Below are 20724 nucleotides of genomic sequence, written 5' to 3' on the forward strand. Positions count from 1 at the left end.
TATCTCTATTTGCAATTTTTTGAGAAAGCACCACACTGCCTTCCACAATGGTTGCACCATCTTACATTCCCACCAACAGTGAATAAGAGTTCCAGTTTCTCCACATCCTCGCCAGCATTTGTTGCTTGCTGTTCTGTTATATTTTGCTATTCTTACTGGGGTGAGATGATATCTCATGGTTGTTTTGATAAAAGTAATCTTAAAGATCCCAGACAGCTTTGTAACGCTTGAATCTCTTTTATAAGTAATTGGTTTGTAGTTGGATAATCCAACTACAGAACAACTCCAACTCCTAGAACTAGGGAGTTCAGTACTTGCTAAGACAGTCTGGCTTCTAACAATTATGAGATTTCATTTTCTCTCAATTCCTATCTGTTGGTTTGGGTTCTCAGGAACAGGGAAAAATGACTCCAAGTCCCACAGTTTCTGCAGACAGCACTCTTGTCTGCCACACCTATTTGAGTCTTCCCTTCTCAGGCATTTCAAATGTGATGGAAACCCAGCTGGGCCCAAGAGCAGGGGTACTTACACAGACACAGGTATTATACAGGATGCTCAAGCAGTCCTTGGACATTTCATCACTTACTGAAAGTCAAAGGGGAATACTCAGTTATTTTTTGCATTAAAAAGACAGCGTTAACAATGTTAAATATTTTTAACATTAAAAACTGTTACACCCAAGTCCCATCCAGAAGATTATTTCTTTTTGGCATAACTCCTTCTAGACTTTGTCTACCAAAGATTTTCATGCTGCCCCTCAGAACCTACATACCAATTTATAAACTGCCTTTTGGATTGACATGTTACAAAGTTTTCAGAATTTTAAGTTGTACTTACATCAAGTAAAGCAATTATTCCTTTGTGGTGTGCTCAGAAGACTTGTTAGCTTTTGATTTTTGCTTTTTAAATAGACTACAAATAAAACTACTTAATACATCTGTACAGCCTTATGTTTCTGAATTAACTTCTCAAGATAACATTTCCAAAAGGAGAACTATCAGAACCCAAAAGTGGATGCTTAATTGCTCAAAAATGTCTACTGCAAGTCCTAGTAGCAACAAAGAAAGATTATTTTTACTATAGACACTTACTTCCGAAAGGTTTTTGTTTTATTTTTATTATTTGTGTTAGACAACCGGCTTTTAATGTTTGATCAAGAAAGAACTAGCTACACCTCATTGTGCAGGAAAAAGAGAAGATCGTAAAGAAGAAATTTCATTTTCATGACCCCAAATTCAGAAGATGATAAAACCATCAGCTGTATGAGCCATGCAGCAGTTGTTTTGGTTTATATAGCTTTTCTTTTTAAATAAAATAATGCTCTTCTAGTTAAAATGGCAGACTAAGCAGAAGGGAGCCCACAACCTTTTTCAACCAGACACTAGAAAAGAAAGGTAACAGATATAGAGGATGATTCTGGAATCTTGAGTTAAAAATGAAAAGATTTTTTTAAAAAGGGAGAAGGGAAAAAAAGCAAGCACTGACTGAAGGGGAAAAAAATGAAAGCACTGAGTATGTAGACTGAGGAAGCACAGATGTATAAACAGTGTGATATGATCCTTTTGAACAGTGTGTGGATCAGGGTGGAAACTCAGGGCTGAAGCTGTGTACATGTTAGCTGCTGTCTGATGACAAGCAAAGACAGCAATAGTAGCTACACATACACTTCCTGCAGCTTCACCCATCTGGCAAGGATAAAAGCCAGCTCCTGCTCCACCTGAATGAAGCCTGGCACCAGCCCACCCTGCCTCAACTGCTTTATGAATAGAGAACTGCACGTATACCTCCATTCTCTATCAGACCCACCAGAAGACAGGAAGCAAAACCCACAAATTAGCAAATTCCCAAGTGGCAAGGCTTAAGCAGAGATATCAAGATAAAATAATACAAAGATAAGGATACAACAATTTCTTTTTTTTATTATTATTATTAAATTTTATTAGTTTCAATGAACATTCACAGGGATTCTGGGCTTTCACTCCTTCATCGCCGCACCATTCTCTCCACCCTCCTCCCCAGTTTGTTCTTCTTCCCCGCCATCCGAATATCTGTTTTAATTGTCCAATTGCCACAGTGCTTACAACAATTTCTTATAGGCAAAAGATGGCACCAAAAAAAAGACCAAAATAGAGAACCAGAAAACCTTTTAGAGCAAGAAAAGTTATTGGAACTTCCTGATAAGGAATTCAAAAGAATGGGAGTGAAGTGTTTTCAACAGATTGAGAGAAACACAGACAACATAAAAGAATTAAAAAAAAAAAAAAAAACTCTCAAAACTATTCCAAGATTGAATGGAGAATGAGAAGTCATATAAAAATAGCAAACTGAAATTCTGAGTATTAAGATGAAAATTGTAGAAACAAAATGATAAAAAGAGTGGAACTGAAGAAAAGGAACACAGATTTAGTTAAACAGAGGACAAATTCCTCAATATTAATCTGTTAGAGGAACTACTAGAAAAAAGTAGAAAGAAAAGCAAGCATAAGAATTATGTGGGATAACATTAAGAAGAATAACTTACATATGACTGGAATTCCAGAACAGAAGAGACTAAAAAAAGGACAGAGGAATCACTGGAAGAAAATCTCTCAAACACTATGAAAAACAAGAAAATATGTCTGTGAGAATCAGACACAAAAAGAAAAAACACCAGACAGGTCATAATAAAATTTCCCAAAATTAAAGAAAAAATATAGAAAGTAGCTTGGAGAAAATGAAGAGGTATCTAGTATCTACAAAGGAGAAACAAGAAGACTAAGGCCCAATTTCTCAGCAGAAATCATGCAAGCAAGAAGGCTTTAGGCAAATATATATAACTCGAACAGAAAAAAACCGCCAAACAAGAATTATATACTCAACAAAATTATTCAATATGAAATCAGACATATCCAGATAAATAATAACTAGGGTTTTGTGAAAATAGGAGGAAGCATATAAGAAATACTAAGGGGAGTTCTCTGGACTAAGAGCCAACAAGAGTCTACAATGTGAAATTAACATATATTGCAACATCATTCAGAAAATGAAGCAGACACAGAAATACATAAAGTATAATAAACCTAAGAGGCTGGAAACTAAACTTAAGAGACCAGAAAGAGAAAACAAGAGGTATCAGTCTGCAAATGATGACAACAACAAAACAAAATGAGGAAGTAAGCAGTGTGATTACAGAACTTCTAAATGGAGAGGAAGTCAAGTAGATTTCAAGATGAAATTAATGGTTTCAGACCTGGGAATGAAACAGTAACTTACAGGTAGCTGCTAAAAACATTAGTAAACTTTCCCATCAAAATGAAATAAAGGGAAATTATGGACCTACACAATAAAAAAATAAGAATAATGGGAATTTCAAGAAGAGCTATAAGCAAAATTAACTCAGCACAGAAAAGGAAATGATAAAGACAGACATCAGCAACACCACAAAACCGTGAGAGGAACAAAACAGTGCATAACATGAATGCATGTAGAGGGCATTATGCGGAGCAAAGTCAAGTCAGTCACAAAAGGACTATTATGGTCTAAGATCACTATTCTAAAAAGCAAAGGAAAAGTTCATATACAAAATTCAGGATAGTTATGAAGAATGGAAAGGGAGAAAGAAGGGAATAAAAATCAGTTAAGTAGTTGAGTGAAGGAAAAGGCAGTAAAGGAAAAAATGTTATTAATAAATTATAATTAATGCTATGAAAATGTATATGAATGAAACTGTTGTTATTATTAAGTGCCATCAGGTTGACTACAACGCATAGCAACCCTATGAATAGCAGATCTGAACTGTGCCCTATCCTGTACTTTCTTCATGGTCTTGGATATGGCTAAGTCCACAGTTAATCTTTTTATAAATCTATCTTATGGAAGGTCTTCCTCTCTTTCTCTGACACTCCACCTTTTCCAGCTTGATATCTTTTTCCAAAAACTAGTCTCTCCTGACAGTATGTCCAGAGTATGTGAGATGAAGTTACCAGTCTCATCAACATTATTTTTAAAAAAGGGTTTATAAATGACTGAAACTAGTATGAACTATAAACTTTCTCTCAAAAATAAGAAAACAGAAGGAAAAATAAATTCCACTTGAACTCAACCACTCTTCTGCTGTTATCATAAACTATGAAAACCAGATCTCCCTCTAAGATCTCAAAAGGCAGCCTTGTCAAGCTATCTTGAGAAAATTCAGATACTCTGCCAAGTCCCTCATGACTACCACATTAAAACCCCATACTGGGGGTTTTGACTTGTTTATTTAATGACTTCAGAGCAAAGTGAGACACTAGAAGATTCTACTTAGTATTTCTAAACATTCTCTTTTTAAAGGGTAGTGAGATTAATTTATTCATCAAATATTTATTTAGCACCTACCCAAGATCCGACACAGATGATAGAATGATGAGGGAGTTGAAAAAAAGAAAAGGAGAGCTGGGCCCTACTGGAGCTTAAAAGTCTAGTGAGAGGAAAAGAGAATAAATTCAGTATACCACCAAGTGATCACAAGATGCTACTTACCATGAGGAAAGGGAGAACAGGACCAATCAATTTAGACAGAATAGAAAGGTTAAGACACCAAAGAAAAGCATGAGTCTTGAGGGGAGCTCTGGTGGCCTAATGGCAAGGAGCTGCAACTACAATCCCAGAGGCACACGGTTCGAATCCACCAGATGCTCTGCCGGGGAAGGAGGGACAATCTCCTCCTGTACTAGTCAGATCTCATTTGACGGTACACGCACACAAAAATAATAAATTTTAAAAAAAAAAGAAAAGAAAAGCATGAGTCCTCTAAAATACTACTTGGACATGCAAGCAAGGTCTTACAGATGATATGCTATTGGTGTTAGGCGAAAAACACAAAAACAGGATGTTCACAGAAGAGTATCCAAAAAGTATTAATTCAACCTCTGACTTTTAACTCAAAGTCGCAAAACACATAAGCAAAATATTATACACTATATCATTTACCCTAAACCCTGAATACCTAAAAAGAATTCTGTAACACATAAGTTATAAAAGGACAGAATAATATCCAAACACTTATTACCAAGCTTAAGAAATAATTCACTACCAAAATCTTTTTTTACCATATACACAGAAAATGACTAAACATTTTACCAAAAAACATACACTATCTTTTTTTAAATTTTATTTTATTATTATTCTTTTTTGTGCATGTACCGTCAAATCAGATCTGACTGGTACAGGAGGTAATTGTCCCTCCTTCTCCGGCAGAGCATCTGGTGGATTTGAACCATGTACCTCTAGGATTTGCAGTACAGCTTCTTGCCACTAGGCCACCAGAGCTACCCTTACACTATCTTTAAAACAACATTTAGAAAAACCTTATTAGCTGCCATCTAATTGATTTCAACTCATGGTGGCTTAACTATGCAAGCAGAAATGCTCCACAATATTTTCAAGGTTGTGATCTTTTTCAGAGCAGAATTCCCAGCCTGCCTTGCAAGCTGCCTCTAGGTAGGCTTGAATCACCAACTCTTCAGCTGGTAGTTGAGCAGTTAACCTTTTGCACCACCCAGAGATCCCAAGCAAAAATCAAGTAGGTGTAATTCATTAATTTTAAATAAAGTCAGCTTACTTGGCCATTTTTTTACTCCCTGAGCAAACTATATATAAGAAAGAAGACTTTTCCAGGGAAGACATGAAAGATGGACCCAGTAACTATTAAAAGATGCAATTCCTATAGTAGTTTTCAGATCTGTATTTTCACCTTATGACTAACGAGAGCTCTAAAGAGAGCTGCTTAGTTGGAAGGGTAGCAAAGGCATGATGCAATCAAATGTCAAGTGTGCAATGAAAGGCATCAATGTAAGACGTTAAAAGTGGAAAGAAGAGGGGAGCTCTGGTGGCCTAGTGGCAAGGAGCTGCAACTACAAGCCCAGAGGCGAACGGTTCGAATCCACCAGATAGATGCTCTGCCGGGTAAGGAGGGACAATCTCCTCCTGTACCAGTCAGATCTGATTTGACGGTACACGCACACAAAAATAATAAAAAATTTAAAAAAAAAAAGTGGAAAGAAGAGCAACTCATGAGAGCTACCACTTTATGAGCACTTTGGGAAACAAAGACAAGCAGCTGACAAGTATACTTACTTTTTAGTTTCTGTCCACGGATAGAGATTGTAGGCCTCATAAGAATTTCTACAAGGAGCTATAGAAAGAAAAAAAGAGTAAAATCTTCAAAATGAATCCAGAACAACAAAACAATCTTACCCATGACAATTCATAGTCCAAATAGCTGTCACAGTGTTAAGTGTCCTCCTGCTCAGGGACAGATATGAGGCAGTGAAGTTCAATAGAAAGAGCACTAAACAACAGTCAGGAAGCTGGGTTCTAGTACCATTTCAGTAACCTATTCTTCACATGAACTTAGGCAAATTACTGTCCCTCCATTGTTGCAGACTTCTCATTTTAAAAAATAAGTGTGTTAGAAAAGGTTATCTCTGGGATTTATATTTTTCAAAAGCTGAGTAACATCTGAATAACTACTATGATTTTTTAAGGTGTTTTTTTTTTTTAGGGTAAAATAGTAAAGATAGAGTTATTAAAAAGTCACATCCCCAAAGGGATAGACTTCTCTATTTGAAAGGAAATATGGAGAGGAAGTCTATGATTTTTTTCTTTTAATTAAATAAAATTTGTGTGTTAATTTCTAAAATGTGTCTTAACAGATGTACTATAAATTGTTAATACTTTCTACAGAAGCTGAAGAGATACAATTTTTTCATACTTTTAATTTTACTTAAATTATTTAAATAAAGTATGCTTTACATTTTTTAAAAAAATATAGACTGCTTCATGAATTTGTGTGTCATCCTTGCACAGAGGCCATGTTAGTCTTCTCTTTATCGTTCCAATTTTAGTATAGGTGCTGCAGAAGTGAGCACATAAAATATATTTTTTAAAAATCACTCTTTTGTGACATGATGAGTCCGTGAGAAATCGAAAACATATAAACATATATGGACCTAACTAAACCAAAAATTAAAAAATCCACTGCCATTAAGTTGACTCTGACTTATAGTGAACCTCCACTGGGCCTCTGAGGCTGTAAATATTTACAGGAGGAGATTATTCATCTTTCTCCTACTTTACAACTGGTAGATTTGAATGTCTAAACATTGGACTAGCGGCCCAAAACATTATGTACTACATGAGCTGAGCTCCTTTAACAACAGAGTTCCAAAAATACATACACAAAAGATGATAAAACTAAAGGAAGAAACAGCCAACAAGAGCACAAGATCAACAAGAGAAGACTTGAACAGAACTACAGACCACATTGACTTAAAATACATCTAGAGAATACTCCATCTCCATCCAAAAGCAAGAGAAAACATTTACTCAAGTGACACGGTCATTCTGCACTGTAGTCTGTATGTTACATCATAAAATAACTCTAAATAAATTTAAAAAGAACTGAGATCATACAAAGGGATGGTCTATTGATTATAAGGAATAAGTGGTGATCAACATAAAACTGTGAATTAGAAAACCATTTCATTATGGTTAAAAGGTTAATTTCATGGTATGTGAATTATGTCACAATAAAATTATTTTTTTAAGGCCTGCTAAACAAATTTCAAACTCATATAAACAAAAAGAAATGTATTTGAAAGCACACATTTCAAATGGAGGATCAGGGAATGCCTCTATTTATGAGACCAGTAGCAAACCGTTAGGAAAGAAATTAATATTCTTGAGATTGCTTCTGGCATGAGCACAATTTAACATCCTGACCTAAAGAATACTATAGTTATGTGTGCTGTTTAGCCTGAGATAGAAGTGAACAAAACAAATCCTCAACTTTCTGCCCATCTGTAACTGATGTTAACTACATTTGAAGCATAGAAAAGAAATCTCATGACTTGAGGCAACAATAAAGCTTGTCCCAAACACAGCCTATTTTGCTTTACAAAGTAGCGCAAAAAAGCTGTCCTCTAGAAAAGCTGAATTAAGACCACAGTGTATATTCAACTTTACAGCATTCTCTTTGTACCACGAATTTTCCTGTAATTATAAAATTAGGAGCTCTGGTGGCACAATCCACAGCATGTTGTGCTAATAATAAAAAATATAATTCCGTGCAGTCAGTGCTATATAACAGGAGCAAATCAAAATTTTATGGGACTGCAAAGGTAGGACACAGTGGGTGTCCTAAGAGGTGGGAAGCTGGCTGGAAAATATGGCTGGAAAGCTTTCTGGCAGAAATGACACCTAAACTGAAAAATACACAAGTGTGTGGCAGGGACAGGAGAGGAAAGGCAATGGTCAAAGTAGGGAAGAGAATATCATATACAAAAGCTTTAAGCAGAAAGACTTTGAACCTGACTGGAGCAGAGTGTTGCAGGAGAATCATGAGAAGAGAAGGAGATAATCTGCAAGGGGTCTCACACACCATCTTGATAAGTCTGGATTTTATCCTGAAAGCAACCTGGAAACTACAGATCAGAAATTTAGAAAAAACAGGTGGTGGTCTGAAATATTATGGTGGTGTTGTTATGTGCTGTTGAGTCGTTTGCGACTCATAGCCCTAAACCCTGCTCTATCCTGTGCCAATGGCATTGTCTCCGACACACCCATTCTGATCACCCCAGTCACTGAATCAATCCACCTCATAGAGGGTCTTCCCCTCCTGGGTTGTCCCTCCACCCTACCAAGCATGATGTCCTTCTCCAAGGACCTGTCTCTCCTTACAACATGTCCAAAGTATGTTAGATGGAGCCTCAGAATCCTTGCCTCCAAGGAGCAGCCAGGTTTAACCCTCTCCAGGCTGAATCTGTTTGTTTTCTTGGCAGTCCAGGGTACATTCAATACTCTTCTCCAGCACCACAGCTCAAAGGCATCAATTCTCCTTCTGTCCTCCCTAGTGGGCATCCTTGCCTAGTTCCTGTTCTTAAAGGGAATGCCTTTAACCTCTCTCCATTAAGAACAATGTTGCCTTTTCCATCTCGCTGAAGAATGGGATTGGTATTTATATTGGGATTGCATTAAATGTGTAAATTGCTTTTGGTAGTATTGCCATTTTCACAACATTGAGTCTTCCTATCCATGAGCAAGGGATATTCTTCCACTTTTCAAGATCTCTTTTTGTTTCTTGTAGTAATGTTTTGTAATTTTCTTGGAAAAGGTCCTTTGTACTTCTGGTTACATTTATTCCCAAGTATTTAATCTTGTGATTAGCTACTGTGAAAGGTATTGTTTCTCTTAGTTCTGGCTCTGTATTCTTTTTGTCGCTGTAGAGAAATCCAACTGATTTTTGTATGTTGATCTTGTATCCTGCTACTTTGCTGAATTGGTCAACTACGTCCAATAGTCTTCTTGTTGAGTCTTTAGGGTTTTCTAAGTATACTATCATGTCATCAGCATAGAGGGATAATTTTACCTCCTCGTTGCCTATTTGGATACCTTTTATTCCCTTCTCTTGTCTTATTGCTATTGCTAAGACTTCCAAAACAATATTGAATAAAAGAGGTGATAGTGGGCATCCTTGCCTAGTTCCTGTTCTTAAAGGGAATGCCTTTAACCTCTCTCCATTAAGAACAATGTTGGCTCTTGGGTTTTCATAGATACTTTTTACTATGTTGGAGAAATTCCCCTCTAATCCTATTTTGTTGAGTGCTTTAATCAGGAAAGGGTGTTGCATTTTATCAAAGGCTTTTTCTGCATCAATTGATAGGACCATATGGTTCTTGTTCTTTGCCTTGTTGATGTGATGAATTACATTAATTGTTTTCCTTATGCTGAACCATCCTTGCATGCCTGTTATGAAACCCTTCTCAATTTTAAACCATGCAAGTGTTACTCTGCTCTGTTCTGACGACTGCCTCTTGGTCCAAGTATAGGTTTCACATTAGCACGATTAAATGTTCTGGGATTCCCATTTTTCTCAGAGTCAACCACAGTTTGTTATGATCCACACAGTCAAACGCCTTTGCATAATCAATGAAACACAGATAGACATTCTTCTGATATTCCCTGCTTTCAGCTAAGATTTATAAATATTACAGTAGAGAAACTAAATAATGAGTAACAAGGGAAACAGAAGAACTCTATCAATAACTGAGGGTACAGCTAAAGCTAAAGGCAATGAATGTTGTTGTTATATGTCATTAAGTCACCTGCAACTCATAGAGACCTTATGTACAGCAGCTCTGAAGCCTCCTGCGCTGTTCTGGGCCGGTCTCACTAATTCCGACATACCTACCCCATTGCCCCGGTTACTGTATCAAGCCATCTTAAACGGGGTCTTCCTCTCCAGTGCTGCCCCTCCACCCTTCTGAGCATCATGTCTTTAGTCCCTCCTTGCCATGTTCCCAAGTATGTATGATGGAGCTTCAAATCCTAGCCTCCAAGAGAAACTTGGTTTCGCCCTCTCCAAGACAGACCTATTTGTTTTCTTGGTGGTCATGGTATGTTCAATCAATAGTACCATGATTTTCACCATTTAGTACTAAGCATCATTTGAGTGAGGTAAAGACCCAGTGTGTGGATTCATGGCTGCAATATCACCAGGCTGATAAAATAAAAGGTAAGAGCCAAGCAGAGGATATGGTGAAAAGTGAAAAAGCTATGTCAATTAAACCAGTTGGTCAAAGACAGAAGGTGGTCAATGAGGGGTGAAGGGAATCTCTTCTCTAGATTCAGAAAATTTAACTCCAGCATTCCTAAAAACAGGGAGCTCTGGTAGCCTAGTGGTAAGAAACTGCACTGCAATCCGAAAGGAATCCATCAGCTGCTCTGTGGAAAGATGGGCAATCTTCTCCTAGGCAATTAATTGCCTCAGAGACACACCAGAGGGTTAGCTATGGGTCAGTTCCGACTCGATGGTATACAAGAGTAACAATTCCTAAAATTAGTAAAAAAAATTTTAAAAACTTAAAAAAAATATGTAATTGCTGAGAAGACACAGAGAACCGGAAAGATACCAGAAGGTCATTTCTCTCATTAAAGGGAGGAAGGGCCAAAAGGCAAACTGTCACAAATGAAGGAGAAAGGTTTCTTAAGCTAGAAATAAGATTTAAGGCAATTCCAGAGACTGGTAACTCATGGCACTTGAGCAATTAAGAGAAATCTGGGATCAATAGAAAACAGCAAGGGTTCACTAGAATAACAAATGTTAAAAGTTAGATTCTCTTTCTTTTTTGATTCGATTACTAGCTAAATGCACAGTAAATATAATTTATAGAAAGGCAGCTTACCAATGTCTTTATGAAAAAGATGTCAGAAGTTACATTGGTATTCAGTTTTGATTTCATCAATAGTCAACTCCTAACACATCATCTTTCATAAAAGAAGACTTGAATAAATATAAAATATATTCTCTTCCTACTAGAGTCAGTCTCATAAAGATGCCAATTTAAATTAAACTAGTCATTTAAGGCAACAGAACCAAGAAAAAATTTTAGAACTATATAAAAGCCAGTTCTAAAGTTTAACTAGGGACAAGGGAAGGGCACAGAATAACCATGAAAATTCAATGTTGCTGGTATAAGGAAACATATCAAGAAAAGACTATTAAAAGGGAGCTCTGGGGCCGAGTGCTAAGAAGCAGCACTGCCAAACCTGGGACATGTGGTTCAAATCCATCAAGTGCTCAAAGAGATAAAGATTGGTAATCTCCACATATTGGGTTTTCAGAGACCCTAAAGCACATGGGAGTAACTCAAAGCTTTTCTAACTTAATGACACACAACAACAAAAACAATACTATCATATGCTAAAATATAAATTTATAATCTTTAAAACTATTTGGTAGTGGAGTGAATAAAAACTACACAGTGGAACAGAAATAAAAGCTCAAAAGAAATTAAAAATTCAGTGTATGGTAAGAGTGGAGTGGTATTTCATAACTGTGATGGGGAAGCAGGATTCCAAACCTTACTCAGTACTCCCAAAGACATTTTGAGGGCTTCAAAACTTATGCACAACTAAAACATTCTGGTATCATAAGGAAATAATTCAGCAGAGAGAAAAGGGTGACATAAAAACCTGAAGCCACAAAAACAGATTGATCAATATGACAACTCAGGAGTAAACATTTCTACACTAAAAAATACCATAAACAGTCAAAATCGAATTGACAAACTAGGGGAGAAAAGACAAAAGACTTTTAAAAAAAAATTGAATCCTTAAACATGAATAAGAGAAAGATCTAATAACCAAATAGAAAAAGATGCAAATAGCACTGATAATTGGCAAAGGAAATATTCATAAACACATTGAAAAAGATTTTCAATCTCCTAAATACGTACATTTTTTTAAACTATGAAGAAATAACATCTTTTTCCTGATTCATAAATACTAACACTTAAAACATATTGTTTTACGAAGGGGACCTACAGAGATGCTAGCTGTTTATTTTTATTTAAGTGGTAGAGAGAAAAGTTAATTTCTGGCATACTTTTCAGTACTGAAGATATACTTTCATTTAAAGTCCATAAAAACACACAAACACACACTATGTGGATATGAAATTGGGTAAATCAAACCTTTACATTTTGCTGGTATAGACGTTAATATAGTCTCTTTTGTGTATAAACTGTAAAGTTTATAAACAAAGACATGTAAGTTTTATCCCAAAGTTATATACTCACATGTAGATAAAAGTATATAATGAAGATCTTTATCAAAAACTCTTTATAATAGTGGAAGTATAAGAAAATAATACCCATTGACTGGGACCTGAGTAAATAAATTATGGGAATATTATCATAGCAAGGAACACTGTAGAGTTAATTAAATAATGAAGCAAATTTATATGAAATTGTCTCCAAGGTAGAGAAAGTTACAAGAAAGTTAGAGAAAAAGGAACAGAAGAACAGTGGACCTGGGTATCCACAATGTATGCCACTCTATGTTGGGAGAAAATAAACCTGAAATAGAGGAGCAGAGGTTACAAACACACACAGACAGACAAGACAGAGAGAACATGTCTGAAGGATGTGCAAGAAATGAGCAATCACAGTGCCCTTGAAGAATGTACAGCAGGCAAGAGGAAGGTACACTTTTCACTGGTATCTTTTTTTAAAAGGTGATAGACTATTAATTCAAATAACTTTTTTCTAAATTATGCTGCTTTAACCATAGGTGAGTACAACAGCACTACTAAAAAAGTATTGGTTGCCATAAACTCTTGAGCTGTTTTCCTATCTCTCATTTTACAAATTCAGTTCTCAAATTATTAAATAGTAGTTGCAGAAATAGTAAAGCATTACTTACATCTACACCTCCAAACAAGTCAAAAATATAAGTATTTGGGTAAGTGGTTTCTTGGGTAAGTTTCCTCTCTTCAGTTACAAATGCCATAGCCTCCATGGAGAGAAGTGGAGAAATTTCCTAGTTTAAAAAAAGACATATGGAGAGACATTCAGTTTTCATATCCAATGGATCAGAGACGAAATGACAAAACTGCTATAAACAGAGAAATGATAGTTACTTTTAAGTTTTGTTTTGGGGTGGCTGGTTTTATAGTAATGGATAATTGTGACCTCTTACAAAAGTCTTTCCTGAACTCCACGTCCCCCCTTAAAATAATCTGCTCCTCCTGAGTTCCCAAAGCAATGTGTAAATCATGTGTAGCATTAACACTTTTACTTTACACTTATTTGCACATCTGTTGTTATTTTCCCCAATACAATCTGTTCCTTGAAGATAAAACTGGAAAGGTGTTTATTCTTTTTTTAAATTATACTAGTTTATTTATAAAATTCGAATATATTGTTCTCCAGAACAGATTCTTCCAATTTCACTCAACCCTCCCCATCAAATTGTATAGCTCCACGATTAATCCCCATCTCCCCCTGCACAATTGTTTACTCTTTATGTCCTCCTCAGGTCCCAAGATATAATAAGCATTTAATAAAGGTGGATTATAGAGAGGTACTATCCTTATTAGATGCTGCCATAGTGGTTCTCAAATTTATCTGTGCCAGAGAACCCTATGTTTGTCATGGAACAAAACTAATAGGAAAATAATTTTTTATTTAGAAATAGGTAACAATAAAGGTAGTAGTAAGAGCATTAATAATAGCTATTATGGACCAGATATGATTCTAAATATTTCAGATACTACATCTTTAAATCTTTATAATCTGACAAATTACTATTGTAACTTTCATTCTATAGATAAGGAAACTCAGGTGCAAAAATACTTCCAGTATCATATAACTTGTATGAAGTGGAGCCAAAATTTAAACCCAGACGTTATGACACCAGAATCAGTATTTAAAAGAGAAAGCAGAACTATTTTGGTGATGTGGTGAGTGAGGAACAGCAAGCCCAGGTCTCTTAGAAGCTTCTCAGGGAAGATTAAGGCAGCGGTTCTCAAATGAGATCAGGCATTAAGGGACTCTCCCTTTGACCATCTTGTTATTACCATAATAGAAAAGAAAAATCAAATAATCTGCAGACTCCCACCATCAATTAACTAATCTCCTTGCTAGACCTTATTTTCCTAGGCCAACCCTCACAAATCCTCATACAAGGACAACTCAGAAATAACTCAATCCTGAAGTTCAAAGTAAGACGGCTAACTACCAGCTAAGGAATTCACTGCTCATGGAACCTATACTCAAGAAGAGATCACTACTACCTCAGGCACCAGTGGGACCGAAGCTAGACCATAACAGACAAAGCAGAAAGGACCAAAAAAAAACTCACCTGGAGATAGCCATCTTTAAAAGAGCAACTATAAATGCTCCTAAATTATCCAACTCACACATGTGCTCAGCTATCTTGCTCAGTCTATTGTGTATGCCTCCCCATCCCATAATTAGAAGGGCATGTGCCCTTCCTCTGTTTCCTTAAGATTTTGATGGAGGTGCAAAACACCTCTGTGGGGTAGATGATCAAGCCTAACCAATAGTACCTCTTCTCCCTTAGCATCAGTGACTGGTTCAAGTTGAAAAAAAGTCACATTTTAGCTGGGAGCACATGAAGTCACACACTGACACCAAGACAAAAGATGAACAGATGATTCTCTGTTCAGTCTTGAATTTACACCTATACTTTCAGTATGTGAGGCAATAAAACCCTTCTGCTTGAGCGAGCCTGAATTTCTGTACTGCAACCAAAATATTCATGACTATTACAGGCAAATATGCCACCTACCTCATAGTTAGCATGAGAATTAAATATGCCTGGTATTCAGTAAGTTTCATTAAGCATATGCTGGATGAGTACGGTCTCACAGGCAAAACTCACACATGTTAGTTTCTTTTATCCTTCTGCCTCCACCCTGTATCTCAGAAATTTTGTAGGAATGAAACCTGTAATTCTTTGCAAAGTACTTTTAGCCAAGTGTAAGAGGCTATAATTATTTCTATTCTAATAAAATAATGAGGAAAAATCAAGAATACAAATAAGTCTTTTCTTAAAGATTCAACCTATTATGTCTTAGAATGACTTATGGGATAAAATAATCAGAATTTCACCTCTGAAAAAATGTTATCATTAAGTTTCATTTTTACCAAATATAATTAGCATAAATTTTAACTCCAAATAAAGCTGGTTCTCTAAATTCAAATTTGGGGTCACCTGAGACTATACTTTAGGCACAGTAACCCCAGACTTACAGAATCAGAAACTCTGAGGTGGGACCCAGTACTCAGTTTTAACAAGCCCTCCAAGGTGATTCTGATGTACACACAAGTTTGATAACAACTGCCTTCATACAGTTACTCTGTATGCATAATTTCCATGCATCTCCCAAACATCAGTCAAGTCAAAAGTCCTCTATCTTCTATTATTACTCATAATTGTCCACAACCACAAGGCCCCTTAAAATGAATGACCTTTCAGTAACACAAGATCCTTCAAATTTGACTCAGGGGAGCTCTGGTGGCCTAGTGGCAAGAAACTGCACTGCAATCCGGAAGGCAAGCTGTTTGAATCCACCAGATGCTCTACTGGAAAAGAAGGGGCAATCTCTTCCTGTGCCAGTAGATAGTACACAACAAAAACCAAGAAGTTATCATCCCCATTCCACATCAAAAAAGAGACCATCCAACTCCATCTGCGAGCATAGTCAGTTTCCCAAATTAAGCAAGCACTGCCACAAACAAGGGCAGATAACAATCAGAAGGACACTCAGGAAATGCACTATGATTACCTCTCACTGGTAGGACTGGGGTAATCTTTATTCGTAGCATTTTTTGTGAACTTCCATAATAAAGAAAAGCTATTTTTAAAAGCAGACAGCTTGTTTCATCTGGAGAACCAAAGCGCAGTCCCTCTAAGACCTAAGAGTTACCTTGAGGATGTTTTGGCACTCAATGAAGTCGCTGTGGAGGTGGCTGGTGGAATATAATTTAAGAAGCAGCTGAGGAAGTCCACTCCATTTGGACTGCTTGTCCCTCTCTGCCAAAAAAGTTTCTGGGAACTGTGAATAAAAACAAACAAACAAACAAACAAAAAAACACAAGAGAAACATTTTACTGATGACAGAAGAACATCCAGCAGCAAAGTACAGCAGCTGCCTACCAAATTCACTAGAACAAATTATTTCAAATGCTTCTTTCTAGAAACAGCTCCCCCACAGTCTATAATCTAAAAGTCCAAGTTTCTGTCCTGTGTATAATGTCCTTCTGAGTATCACGTACTTTCTTTTCCAGCAGCATCCCTCTCAAATGCACATTCTAAGGCCCCTAGTAGCACATTCTTCCTCCTGCCTCAAGTATCCTTTCTTGTATTTTCTTTTTTTTTTTCCCTAAAAGCTCAAAGCAGCTTTATTAAGAGGGATCCAAGCGGGATTCATTGGTCTGGAGAGAGAGACAGACAAGGGGAAAACCTCCTTTCCTGTATTTTCTATCTGGAAAGTTCTTTCTCTATCTTTGAAACATAAAACTGAAATTCTTCTTTATTGTCTTTGTCCTCTCCTCTTTCTAAGTATCTAGGTGTCCTTCTTAACAACTCGATAATGAAGACAAGTAAAAGATGGGCCAAGGTTCTTGGGGGCTCAGAAAACTAAGCATAGCAATACCATATGACTTATCATTTCTACTCCTAGACATATACCCTAGAGAAATGAAAGCCTAAGTCCACCCAAAAACTTGTACACAAGTAGGGGCATTAGTTACAAAAACTAAAAGATAGAAATATCAGCTGATAAGTAGATAAACAGATGTAGTAAATACATATTATAGAATGTTATTTAGCCATAAAAAAAGAATAAAATGTGGTACATACTCTAATGTGGCATAATCTTAAAAATACTATACAGTTGAAAAACAAGGAACTCATGCAATATTATTCAAAATGGGTGACCCTGGAGGACATTATGCTGAGTGAAATATCTGTCACAAAAAAGACAAATACTGCATAGTGCCACTGTTGTAGAATAGGACTGACATCAGGGTTGGGGTAAGACTGAGAAAAACTGGATAAATTATGTATATTGCATTGAAACAGATGAGGGAGAGAACCGTTTAAAAATGATATATGATAGGGTGTTATGGTAATCACAAGAGTCCAGAATGAAGGCTGCATAGTGGAGTGTACGGGGTGGGGGTGGGGGGTGGAGGTGCACGGGGGGGGGTGACTGTATACCAATGAAGGCATTTTTCTTTTACTTTTCAAAGAGAAGAGCGAACTGGGGGGGGAGGGTGGGCACGGAGAAAAGTGCAACAAGAATGAATGAAAATCCAAAATCTCTGTAAATGTTCATTAAAATTAATAAAATCCAAAAAAACCCTATACAGTCACTGTGAGTTGAAGTAGATTTGATGGCACCTAGCAATAACAACATGGTATGATAAATAAGTAGGTCATGAAAGGAAAAATATTGTGTGACCTCACTTATATAAAAAGACAATTTTATATTAAAAAGAACAACAGAAAAATATGCTAACGATCTATCAAACTGTCTACAAGAGTGTGTCCAAATGGCTAATAAACAGCTCAAAAGCTGATCCCTCACCATCTCACCTACCCACATTTCTCCACCACCCCGATTCTCCCATCCCTTGGCTGCCTTGGCTGGTCCAAATGCAACCTAAAATTTAAAGCCTCACAGGATCATGGGTTCATAAAAATGGAGTACTGCTGGTGTGAATACAGTAAATTAGTACAACCACTAGGAAAAGTCTTAATAGCCACCGAAGGATAAACCTATACATATGCTATCAACTAGCAATTCTATTTCTAGATTTGTGTACATACGCACAGACATTTACAGGAATGTTCTTATGAGCATTATTTTACTTGTACACTGTGCAGCAATCAAAATTAACTACAGTTTCACCAACATCATGGATGAATCTAACAACAAATAGTGTTGACTAAAAGAAGTTAGATGCAAGAATGCATACTTTTAAACTACATATCAAAGGGATAAAAACTGGCACCAATAACTAATTTTCAAAGTCAGGCTAACAATTTCATCTGGAGAAAAAGGAAGGTCCAACGCAGGGGTACACAGGAGATCTGGCAGTTGCTATATAGTTGATGATTTTGTTATTGTTCACTAAGCTGTACATTTCTGTGTGCATTTTTATTTGTACATTGTATTTTAACACAGTTATTTAAATTACCGAAAATAAATAATCTGACATGGAAGAATTTCTAAGAAACATTCTGAAATAAAAAAAAGTCAGAAGCACAATAGCGTATATTGTACGATAACACTGTGTAACACCAATAAAAAAAGGTATTTATTCAGACTGTAAGTTTAGAATGGCTCCAGAAGGGACTAACAAGAAACTGGTAACTACAGTTAATCACCTCTCTGTAAACAGAGCAGGAGTATGCTGGTAGAAGCCGTGATGTATCTGAACTACAGTAATCTTATGGTACATGGACATACAGTACCTATATTAAAACTTATTTCTGGTGGGGAAGAGATGAGCATGAAAGGGGCTACTGTCAATGCTTAATTTTTTAAACTTGACCAATAGGTATACGAGTGATTGTGGTATTGCTTATTGCAGTTTTTGACAGGTCAAATTGCTGAATAAAATTTTTAAAAAGTAATGCTTAGTACACTGGAAGTGTTCAATTAATAATGTTTGTACTTTTCCTATGCTATACCTAACCTAGCTAAACTTATCCTGCACCTTTGTTCTCACAGACATTTCACTTTCACTCACCAGTCTTCTCAATGGGTAGTTATGAGCACTTCCTTAGTGATACACTTAGCCAGAAATAGCTCTGCTACTTGGATCAAATTCTACCCATTCTTCAGCATCAACTCAAGTCTCATTCCACAAAGCTCTCCAGAGCAATCAATATTCAAACTCAGAGAGAACAATGTTTCTTTTTTAAAAACAAGAGCCTAAGAAAAACATCTAATGTTTTGCATAAGGGAATAATGTCAGGTAGTGGGCACAATTTTCCCCATTATTTTAATTTGTATATATTTATACTAAGTATCCAGTTGTTACTGTTGTTGTATTCTATGGAGTCTGAACCAACCCATGGCTGATCCTCCAGCAGGTTTTCAAGAAGCAGTTAATCACATGGGAGGAAGCTACCTATTTTTCTCTCACTGGAGCAGCTGGTAGATTCAAACCATATACCTTTGGGTTGTCAACTCAAATCCTCTCAATCAGGCCCCCAGAGCTTCAAGTGTCCAGTCCAAAGAAGAAAGATCTTCTTCAATGTGTATTACAGTTAAATTTCACAATACCAGTGAGAAGTTATCCTAAAATTTTCAGTGGGGAGGGAGGGAGGGAGGAAATTGGTAATACACAAAGCAGAACAAAAGCTCTCAACTGTTACACTGAATGCTTAAAGAACAGGGAACGGAACAATATCACTCCCATTTTAAGGGGGGAAAAGAAAAATAAAAAAAAGAAAAGAAAAGAAAAATCCAACTTGGAATTCTAACCAGCTGGCAGAGGGTAGATCCTGACTCATGGAGATTTCATGTTTAGCTAAAACAAGTTTCAGAATAAAAAATATTTTAATTACTTCACAGTTATTCTTTTGTGAAGGCTACACAGAGAAAAGTGATCCCTTAAGAAAATAAAAATAACAAGAAAGTTCTTTAGAAGCCATTATGCAGAGACTTCAACTTGCTTACTTGGACACATTATCAGGAAAGACTGATCAGTGGAAAAGGACATTATGTTTGTTAAAAGAAGAGGGTCAGCAAAAATAAGGGAAACCCTCAATGTGACAGACTGACAGAATACCCACAACAATGGACACCAACATACCAGTATTTAAGGTGACACAGGCTTAGGCAACATTTTATAGCCCTGCACAGGATGACTGGGTCAGAGCAGACTCAACAGTAAGGAACAATAGCCTAGAGCATAACCCAACTATGACAAAGGATGGATGATTTCAAGAGTAGCTAATTTTTTTTTTTTTTTTTAGAATTTGGAAATAAATTTTAAGCATACAGAAAGCAAAACAAATTTAAGAAGGTATTTCATTATACAAGAAAAAGCCAGACTCGAAAAACCACAGATGGTAAGATTGCCTGTATAACAGTCTGGGGAAAAGGGGAGGGGGAAGCAAGGAGAGGAAATAGATGAGAGGTGGCCAGGGCTAGTGTTGGGGGAGGATTAAGACTAAGAGGGCACGTCCTACACCACTACCTCAGCACTGGTTATGAAGCTATACGCATTTGTCAAAACTCATTTAATTGTAAGCTAAAAAGGCTGGACTTTGCTATGTGCATGCTTTATCATAAAGATTGAGGCAAAGCTTCATCTCATATTCTACATACATGTGGCTAAGAGAGGCTATTCTTTGGAAAGGGACATCATGCTTGGA

At 36.5% G+C, this 20724-nt stretch overlaps 1 protein-coding gene across 3 annotated transcripts in view; it reads right to left on the reverse strand.

The window, feature by feature from the left end:
• The window catches only part of TRPC4AP (transient receptor potential cation channel, subfamily C, member 4 associated protein), a 79973-nt gene that overhangs the window by 49416 nt on the left and 9833 nt on the right, over positions 1 to 20724 (reverse strand). For 2 of the 3 annotated variants that reach the window (XM_006881468.1, XM_006881467.1), the window contains exons 2-5: positions 16256 to 16384; positions 13225 to 13341; positions 6097 to 6154; positions 530 to 585 (exon numbers count right to left, since the gene is read on the reverse strand). In XM_006881468.1, coding sequence (XP_006881530.1) covers positions 530 to 585; positions 6097 to 6154; positions 13225 to 13341; positions 16256 to 16384 — 360 coding nt within the window. The remainder of the gene's footprint in view (positions 1 to 529; positions 586 to 6096; positions 6155 to 13224; positions 13342 to 16255; positions 16385 to 20724) is intronic. The other variant, XM_006881469.1, reaches the window with a different exon arrangement.

Source organism: Elephantulus edwardii, unplaced genomic scaffold (genome assembly GCF_000299155.1).
Source record: "Elephantulus edwardii isolate Elephantulus edwardi_28Jun2011 unplaced genomic scaffold, EleEdw1.0 scaffold00015, whole genome shotgun sequence".
In the NCBI taxonomy this organism is placed as follows: Eukaryota; Metazoa; Chordata; class Mammalia; order Macroscelidea; family Macroscelididae; genus Elephantulus; species Elephantulus edwardii.